The 10,200-nt window shown below is 38.0% G+C and overlaps 2 protein-coding genes across 2 annotated transcripts in view; one reads left to right on the forward strand and one right to left on the reverse strand.

Annotated features, from left to right (window-relative positions):
* Nucleotides 1-49: 49 nt before the first annotated feature.
* Nucleotides 50-1,177, forward strand: LOC129748697 (uncharacterized). The gene has a single exon (XM_055743379.1). It carries the CDS (start codon nt 50-52, stop codon nt 1,175-1,177), a length of 1,128 nt encoding a protein of 375 aa, XP_055599354.1.
* Nucleotides 1,178-2,173: 996 nt separating this feature from the next.
* LOC129745707 (biogenesis of lysosome-related organelles complex 1 subunit 3) overlaps nt 2,174-10,200 on the reverse strand; it is a 21,295-nt gene continuing 13,268 nt past the window's right edge. Inside the window, exons 3-4 of the mRNA XM_055739011.1 lie at nt 2,593-2,664; nt 2,174-2,523 (exon numbers count right to left, since the gene is read on the reverse strand). Of these exons, the coding sequence (XP_055594986.1) occupies nt 2,399-2,523; nt 2,593-2,664 (197 nt within the window). The 3' untranslated portion in view covers nt 2,174-2,398. The remainder of the gene's footprint in view (nt 2,524-2,592; nt 2,665-10,200) is intronic.

Genomic DNA, 10,200 nt, shown 5'->3' on the forward strand with positions numbered 1-10,200 from the left:
CGGGCGTGTACCAGTTTGGCCCACAAAACGAGAGGTTTTGCACATAGTCATGAGCATCTACGACCCCCTAGGTCTCCTGTCCCACTTTACCATCCATGGAAAGATCCTAATCCAGGACATTTGGAGAAGCGGAAAGTCGTGGGATGAGCTAATCCCGGAGGACATCCACAAGCGTTGGGAGAAATGGATCGCTTCATTCCCGGAACTGAACGAGATCCGCATACCCCGTGCATACTTTCCCAGTTGGACTTCCCGCGATCTTGGAGCGTTGCAATTACATGCATTTGTAGACGCCAGCGAATCCGCTTACGCATGCGCCGTATACTTGCGGGCAGAAGTAGATGGGGGAGTCGAGTGTACGCTAATATCGGCGAAGGCGAAAGTGACACCGTTGAAAATGCTGACGATACCGCGGGCGGAACTGATGGCGGCGCTCATCGGGAGTCGTTTGATCGACAACATCGTCAAGGACCATTCTTTGAAAATCACTCGACGGATAATTTGGACCGATTCGCGCACTGTTCTGGCGTGGATTACTTCGGATCTCAGGCGTTACAATCAGTTTGTATCGTGTCGCATAGGGGAAATCATCGAGAAAACGAACCCATCGGAATGGCGGTGGATTCCCAGCAAGTTGAACGTGGCGGACGATGCAACGAAGTGGGGCGCAGGACCAGATATGGCAGCAGCTAGCAGATGGTGGTCGGGACCGAAGTTTCTCTATGAGTCCGAAGAGAATTGGCCGGCTCAGGAAACGGTATCACAAGAACCGACGGAGGAGCTTCGCGTATCGAAGAGAGAAGTTGTGGGAGCGCATCGTGAAGTAGACAGTTGGACCTGGCGAATCGACTGGGCGAATTTCTCTCGGTGGAACAGGCTGGTTCACACATTCGCTTATGTATACCGCTACGTGGGAAATCTCGGCAGAGAAGCTAGGGGTCTCGACCTCTTGATCGATTCACTGAAACAAAATGAACTGGTTGCGGCTGAGAGGCTGATTTATCGGACGGCTCAGAGGGAGGAGTATCCTGAGGAAATGGCCATATTGGAGTCGAACCGAGCTGGAAAGAAAAACCTGAAACGCAGCAGCAAATTGATAAAGCTTTCACCTTTCGTCGATGAGCACGGGGTCATCAGGATGGAGTCAAGGATCAGCGCAGCAGCGTGCGTCGGATAGCGAAAGAATGCGCGCATTGTAGAGTCTACAATGCCAAACCAGTCGTCCCTCGAATGAGTCCTCTTCCTGCGGCGAGACTCAAATCGTTTTGTCGCCCCTTTTTCCTACGTCGGACTCGATTATTTCGGGCCAATGCTTATTCGAGTGGGTCGTAGCACCGTGAAGAGATGGGTGGCGCTTTTCACATGTTTGACTGTGCGGGCGGTTCATCTGGAGGTAGTACACTCGCTTACAACGGTTTCCTGCCAGATGGCAGTGCGGCGTTTCATCGGTCGACGAGGATCTCCGATCGAAATATACTCGGACAACGGGACGAACTTCTGGGGCGCTCGGAACGAGCTAGTTCGGGAAATCGGAGACATCAACCGAAAACTGGGAACAATCTTCACCAACTCCGCTACGCAGTGGAAGTTCAATCCTCCTTCGGCACCCCACATGGGTGGAGCCTGGGAGCGGCTAGTTAGGTCAGTGAAGACAGCATTCTACGCCATGTCCACTTCGAAGAACCCGAACGAGGAGACTTTTGGAACACTGATGGTCGAAGCGGAATCGATGGTTAACTCCAGACCCTTAACCTTTGTTTCGTTGGAGTCGGAGGATCAAGAGGCGCTGACGCCGAACCATTTCATTCTTCTGAGCTCCAGAGGCGTGGTGCAGCCGCCTACAGAAGCAGTTGACTCCAGACTTGCTACGCGTGATGGTTACAAACACAGTCGTCATCTTACTGATATCTTTTGGCATCGTTGGATCAAGGAATACCTCCCGGTCATCGCTCAACGCACGAAGTGGTTTGCAGAATCGAGATCACTACAACCCAGAGACCTGGTGGTGATAGTCGACGAGGCGGTTCGAAACGGATGGCTACGAGGCCGAATCATGAAGATCGAAGGTGCTGATGGACGAGTTCGCCGAGCGGTGGTACAGACTTTATCGGGTCCGATGACTAGACCAGCGTCGAAGATTGCGCTACTGGACGTTGATGGTTGTAAGGCTTCGGAAGCAGACTCGCCTTACGGAAGGGGGAATGTTGCCGCGACTTCGACTGGCCCATAGGGGCTAACTCGCCGCACACTGTTGTCACGATGATAGTGAAACGTCAACAAGAAGGAGATAGATTGATGAGCAGAAAATAACCTGATTTGAAAAAGTTCCTTCGTCATCCTTACCAAGTCGAAAGTCGGTTGAGTGAAATTTCAAGTTTTATTTTCTATTCCTTTATAATTATATTACAATTTGTTCACGATAAGGTGTAAGTAGCACATCAAATTCATTGTAGTTCTTGCGATTATTGAAATTGTGTCCCACGTAGATCGTTCCCGGCGTTTCTAGACTGAGCGACTGAAAACCTGTGGAAGAAAAGTAAAAGGGGAAAATTATTAAATAAATCGTGAGTAATTGTAAATTGCTTAACTTACCTTGTGAAATATAGTAGTATTTCCGTAATCTAGTCCGCTCAGGAAGTTGTGCGATCGCGTGATTGTTTGGAACTGCGGAAAAATAAGTAGGACACTCGATGTAAGTTTAATATTAAGTCTAACACAAATCTGTGAATTAAAAGATACCTTTAGCTTTTAGCTACACCCAGCAAAAAACGGAGTTGCTTAAAAGGGTCCGAAAATCGTTCCAACACTGATGGACTCATATCCAATTTAAAAATAAACATCCTTCGGATGAAACCTCTTTGAAATGAGAAACTGCAACTTTAGACATTGGAACTACTCTAGATACATTTTTCGTTAACTTCTAACGTTATGTTTCACTATGGCCATTTGTTTCATAAGTTTTATAGTCATGCCTCTTCTCTCTACTGGAAGAGAGGAGGGGTGTTGAATAATCATAGAAAAATTTCTTGTAGCCAAATATTCCCATGCCAAATAGGATAGCAAGTTATACAAAGTAATTTGTATGGAAGCCCCATTCCCCCTTTCAAATTTCTCGTTTTCAAATAAATACCCTCCCCAACAAAATTTGATTTCATTTGCGTGTTTAGCTGTCGAGTTATGCAAAAAAAATTAAATGGAACAAGCATCAAATCAAACAAATTTACAAATATTTAAGGGGCCGTTCACTAATTACGTAAGCACGATTTTGGATATTTTTAAACCCTCCCTCCCCCCCCCCCCCCCTTGTAAGATAAAGTAAGATTTTTAAAAACTCCCCCTCCCCCCCTAGTAAGATCTTACGTTTTTTATTATTTGAGAAATTGACACGTTTTTTTCAAAAAATGGCTTGAAAATGTTAAAAATGTGACATACATGCTTCAAAGCAAAGCACTTTTTAAGCAAAATTAAAAAACTGTATTTTATAAGCACAACCTATACAAAACAACAGATGAAATGTCATGAGCGATTAAAGAAAACATCAAAGTTACAATAATAATTTTCAATAAATTTCCACAATCGAATAAACAATATAAAATCTAAATTCCGATTTGAAAAATAGAAATGGTTAGCAAAAAGTACCATAAGAATTATTTATGTTTTTTACCTGAAAATCATAAAAATCTTTAAAAAAAAATATCATTCTATACTTCTAGAATTGGGTAAAAAATGTTTAACGACAATCACGTTGTCAACTAACCTTAAAGCTCAGACTCATTCAGCGGTAAGCGATAAAGTTTTAGGATTTTTTTGGTAAATCGTTTGTAAAATATAGAGTTGGGAGTGTCTATCACAGAAAAGACTATCTAATAATTCTAAAAAATCTAATAAATAATAATATTTCAATAATAAATCTAATAATTCATTATTTAAAGCGCCTTATATTGATTTTTAAATATTTTTTCTGGATAAAGTTATTTTCGAAATATGATGGATTCAAATCGTGGTGTCACAACGCGCAATTTTCCTTTTTGTTTCTCAAAATTTCTCAATTAAAAAGATTGTTATGATGGAAAGCGAAAAGCGACGATCTTTTTTAATAATGTGATTTAGTGTTTTTGATAGCATGTTGGTTTTCATTACCGCCAGAGGTCAGCTCTGCAGAGATAAGTTGTCGCCTGAAACGCGACTATTGATTTCGATATTTCCGAACAGAACGGAATGAAATCTGTACAAAATGGGCGAGATGAGTAGTTAAATCGCCTGAAACGCGCCTTTTGAATTGGAAACGGACTATTTATGCACATAATGTGGTTTTTTTTTATACAATTTGAATGAATTAGAATGACTAGAATGATTATGTTTCGAGTCAGAATGCTAGTTAAAATTGTCAATTAGTTACCAAAGTGTAATTAAACAACTTTAGGATAGTGAATGAATGTTTTTCGGTCCGGAATGATCGCATATTATCGATATAAGTTGTAAATCAAGATCTAATCACATCATATGTTGAGTTTCTAAGCATTTTGAATAAATCAAGCATTAATTTTAAGATTATACTTTGATTTATTTCATGTAGCTGACCATAAAATTTTGTGACGAAACAACGCTTTGCCAAACCGTGTTGTAGAAAAAATGGCGCGTTGTGACGTCACGAAACTAAATCGTTATAAAATAAATTGAAATCAGAATTCAAAAGCATCAAAAACAGCGATATGTTGGTTGTAACGAATTGATACTTTTCTGAAATTTTCATAAAATTTGATCGAATAGAATAGCAGAAAAATACGGTTTTGTAAAAAAAAAGGGGAAAAGTGGTAAAAGTGGCACGTTGTGACGTCACGATTTTCTTCCCTTATATTTTGATAACTTTTCGTTTTACACTTTTGATTCCAAACTGTAGCGAAATAAATTTTGAACTTAGGGGATTATTTTTTTCAATATGCGCTATAAACTGTCAAATTTACATTCAATATACCAGAAAATTCTGTGTTTCGTGTTTCATAAATCTAAAGACGCCAAAATATCACAAATTACGACAACTTTCTAATGCACTTTTCAAAAAATTTCTACCAACCAATTCCTTCTATTTTAAAAATAAAAAACGTCATTTTACTCCACTTCAGTGTTAAGGACCAGAAAGAAATTTTGCCAGGAAAACCAAAATTCGGCATTCTATATTTCAGAATCAACTAGACTAAATTCTAAAAAGTTAGTTTTTTTAGTTATCCGAAGTGTTGGATTTAGTTTTGCAGAACAAAGTTTCACAATTAAATTCAAAACATTTTTATTATGCTTCTAAGTTAAGCTTGCCAGATTGCTCGGCTTTATTCGGGTTTGCCCGGATATTTAATACAAAATTTGGGAAAAGTCCGGTCCAGCTCGGTTGCCCGGATTTCATTGAAAAAAGTCCGGTTTTTACCAGGATTTATTCACCTTTTTGCCAAATCAAACAAAAAAAAACAAATTGTGTTGTATTTTTTTAGCAACTTTTATCAAAATAAACATGAAAGGTTTTATGGAAGCCAAAATACGATTTAAAATCTTTTCAAAAGTTTTGATAAATTAAATCATGTTTCAAATTTTTTTTTTCGATTTTTGTTGAGTAATTTCTTTGCCCGAATATTGCCCGGATTTTTGGATGACTATTTTTAAATCAAATTCCCGGATTTGGACAGGTTTTCAGATTTAACAGCCCGGATACGCGCTGAAAAAATTCTGACAACCTTTTTCTAAGTATAGCGTGCTCGCGGAAAGCGAAAAATCTAAACGTTTAATTCCCAACGTGTTAAGCCCAATACATTGGATTTTCTATCTAAATCCTATTGTAAAAACAAAAATTGAAAAAAAAAACATAAAATATAAAGAATGATGAGGAGGTTTTGCACCCACTGGAGAAGGATCTCAAGAGGAGAAACACTCCCGCGGACTTTTCCCTGCTCATAAATAAAAAAAAAAATCGAAAAAACAGATTTTTTTATTTAGGAATTAGGCAGTGTAGCCTGTATGTAGTATTAATCCAAATTAGTATCCTCATATACCTATGTTTGAAACCTTGAATACAACGAGAATAATCTTGAAAAAAAATCATTTCTGTCCTCCATTTGGTGATTTGAATTTAGGACAATTTTTTTGTGATGCCCTCAAATCACGGATATACGTAAAAACTAATTCTTATTTGTCAATTGTTTTATTTATTTATTTATTTATTTTAATCTCCGGCATTTTCAAGAAAGTGAAATTCCCACTCAACCTGGTGAACGGTGATTCGTTTTGCAAGCGTATGCCTCTAATGCTCACAACACAAAACGACAACAAGAGGCGAAAACAAAGAAACTTTGGAAACCGGAACTATCACCAAAAAGCTGTCTTTTTTTTTTGTTTGGTTGCCTCAACCCTTTACTTTGAACCAGACTAAATATGTGTTACACAATCATGTTTTTTTCTCGGACCTCCGAAATACGATCACCGAAACTGTGACCATCTTGCTTTGGATTTGAGGGTCTGAGCGCGATTCCTTTTCATCATACCTACATAATGACACTACGAGATGAGAGGTAAAAACGTTCGAAATGAGGAGACCCATTCAAGCCATCTTAACCGTTGATGGTCAATCCAACCTGAAGTGGGCAAGTATAGATGTTGCGGGTGCTTCTGTCGTGTATATTGCCGTCCCACTACATAATACCGATGATAAATAATAAAACACTTTCTCCGGTGGTTATTAATGGTTATGTACATTCCGAGACAGCGACCTTAAGCTATGGCAAATGATCGAAAAGTAAACACCCCTAAAAGAGATGCAATCAACCACAACCGCGATTGATAGCAGAAAGATTCGCGTTCCAAGGTTGGTATTCAATATTTCCAGTTGAAAAACAAAAATCTCAACTACCTTAGGATGGTGAAACACAAGCACACAAAGATATAAAATATCCTGAATCTTCCAACGACCCAACCAGTTTGATACCAAGCGATCAATGGAGTCGAGGTGCATATCACCTTTGAAATAATCGAAAACCGAACCTCTCCAAGCGCTGAAGTATTGAATGGACGAAGGTGTATAAATTTTACGAACGTGTGAAGAATTTGAATGGGCTAGATTCAGACAATGTGTGACCAATTGTGGACACTTTTGGATGTCCACATACATAGCCGATGACCAATAAGCGAATGGTCGCATTCCTTTCCACTGTCCCGTCACCCGGAGTTGGGGATTGGGGAGACCGTTTTCCGGCCAGCTGAACCAAAAAAAAACGACAAACTTTTGATTTTAACACACAGAAATGTGCACAAGCCTTTGGCTTGAACCAACCGGACCAGGTTTAAAATTATGGCCGTCCATCGACGGAATGATGATGGCGACGCGGTCGATGATTAAGCCACTTTCTTTCTCTTGGAGTTGGTCATAACAACCGGTGTACATGTGTAGGCAAATTCGTTGAAAAAAAAAGATACAGAAAAGAAGCAACCGCGCAAGGTGAGTTAAATGAAATCTGCTTCCACTTTGTGGGGAAATTTCCAAATTACTCACTTAGCCACATCATACTAATGCGTGCAGCTATGTATTTTCTTTACATCCTCTGAGTTGTGATGATGCGAAGAAAAAAAAAGGCTGTTACGTGAAAGGAGACAACATTGGATAATATGTCGTGACCCATCTAAGTGCATAATCGGGACCCAGCATTGTCGTAATACGACACATTCACCTAGTGATATCTGGAGCAATTGATTTTTTGAAGCTCGGTTTGATTGGTTGATGAAAAACTGATGAAAAACAATATTCCGTAAGTGCCGATAAGTATAATACAAATACAGTTAGAAAAAAGACTAAACGAGGTTGAACTTTCGTGAGTTTCATCACTTTTTCCATTCATTTTTTTTATTTTAAAATGGGTTCTCCCGCTTCGGAGAACTCTTAATGCGAAAAGAATTATGAAGCATGATTATTGGTTGGAGGATTTCCAAACGTCTTGAGAAGCTAAAATTTATTTTAAACATTGAACAAAATTTCCTGATTTAGGATGCCATTTATCAAAATAGCATCCAAATACGTATCTCTTCAATGGTAATGTTGAAGACAAATTTATGCTGCCTTCGAACTAACTAGAAATTGAAACATTAGTTGCAATCATTTCTGATTATATTCAACCCAATTAGGGAAGGAGCGGGCTATATGCGCCTATTAAGCCGAATGCTGATTCCATCAGCATTTATTATAACTGTTGTCAAAATTGCCGAACCTCAAACCGTGCGGGCTAAATGCGCCTATTTATGTTTTAGGCAAAATTTCTGTTTTTGGCAATATTTCCGTATAATTTCATTGGAAATGCTAGAAACTAATAACTTCCAAACGACAAAGCTTAAGTTTTATACAAATATATCTCTTTTATAACTTTATGGAATAAACAAAAATTTAGGGTTGCCATTATATGGAGGAATTTCATTCCTAAAATAAATTTTATCAAATCTGTTTTGAGAACTTAGATTCTCTCTTAAGATGTTAATTAGAGCTTAAATTTGAGGTTTCAATGATAAAAATCATATAGGGGAGATGAGGGCTTAATGGCCACCCTAAGGAAAATGCTTATTTAACCATAGAGAACAGCTGTAATATGTGAATTACATCATTGTTTCGTGTTCAGACACTCAAATAGTCTATTGCCTAATTGGATGAAACTTGAAAAAGTAGATAAAAACGTTTAAAAATGCATTTTAAAAATTTTTGCTGAAAGCTGAAAACCAGTCACTGTAGAGGCATAATGAAAAACCCCGCGAGGCAGTATGAGCACCATTAATGAAGGCATAATGAGCATTTTCTGCCGGGGAATATAGCAGCGAATTCGACTCGATGAAGTCAACTGAGTAATAGAGCTACAGCTTAAATTGTATCGTCTGACGATTTGGCCTATTGGTTAGATGTCGGAGAGGTAATCAGTAGGCTCGAGTTCGATTCCTGGTAGAGGTGATTTTTTTTTTTCATTCATCATTCATGATCATGATTGCACTAAACGGTGAGGCGTAGATTCATCAAACAAAACAATAACGAAATAATCTAGGGCTGTTTGTAGAATTCAAAGAATTAACACATGCTCATTAGAGTGTCCCAAAATTGTATAACTTCTGGGAATCTGGGGGCTCACCCTCCAAATGGTAGATTAGGATGTGCAGAACAAACTTTTGTATGGGGCTGACTAAAAAAAATCATGTTTAGAGGTTCCGCAAGCGCGATCTTTGAAAAAAGTCCACTTTCAAAAGATATGATTTTAAATAAATTCTGGATCCAAAAATTTTCATAAAATTTATATATTTTATATTTTTTTAATTTTGTTTGAATTAAATACTACACGTAAAAAATGAAAAATGAACCAAATTTGTATCAAAATGTAAAACGAGCAAGCTATTTCCAAGAAAAAAATTTTTTTGGTCCAAAAATTTTGTTTTCAACTGACCAAAATGTGTACCAAGCGTAAAATATTTTTGATATCAATGCCATCAAAGGATGCGGATTTTGGTGCACTTAAATTTTGCTGGACAAATCATGTTGTTTGTATCATCGTGTGAAGAGCTATTCACGGTTTAATCCTCAATAAAAATCACAATTTAGGACATTTTTTATTTAACATTTCGAATTTGTCTTAATAAATACCTACTTCAAACTCAAAATACTTGCAAAAAAAGACTTTGATGGTTTAAGGGAGTCATCATAAGGCCTTATGCCAAATTTGAGCGGAATCGGACAACAGGCAGGCACTGAATCTCAAGTGTGAAAAGGGATTCTGAGACATAGTGTTCTAAAGAAGCATAAAAACTGGTTTTTCATCTTACATTTTTTTTATTTACCAATCGATTGCTTGATTGTGTAGATTTTATTAAAATTTCAATTAAGACTAACATTTCACCTGAAGACTGCAACTCGATTGGACTTAAAACAAAAAAGTTATGGCTGTTCAAAGATAGTATTTTGGTTACAAATAGTCCTGTAAAACGTAATGAGTAAAATTTACTCATTGTGTGATAAACGACAATTTGCCACAAAAATACAATCTTTGAACAGCCATAACTTTTTTGTTTTAAGTCCAATCGAGTTGCAGTCTTCAGGTGAAATGTTAGTCTTAATTGAAATTTTAATAAAATCTACACAATCAAGCAATCGATTGGTAAATAAAAAAATGTAAGATGAAAAACCAGTTTTTTATGCTT

The sequence above is a fragment of the Uranotaenia lowii genome, chromosome 2 (assembly GCF_029784155.1).
Source record: "Uranotaenia lowii strain MFRU-FL chromosome 2, ASM2978415v1, whole genome shotgun sequence".
NCBI classification, from domain to species: domain Eukaryota; kingdom Metazoa; phylum Arthropoda; class Insecta; order Diptera; family Culicidae; genus Uranotaenia; species Uranotaenia lowii.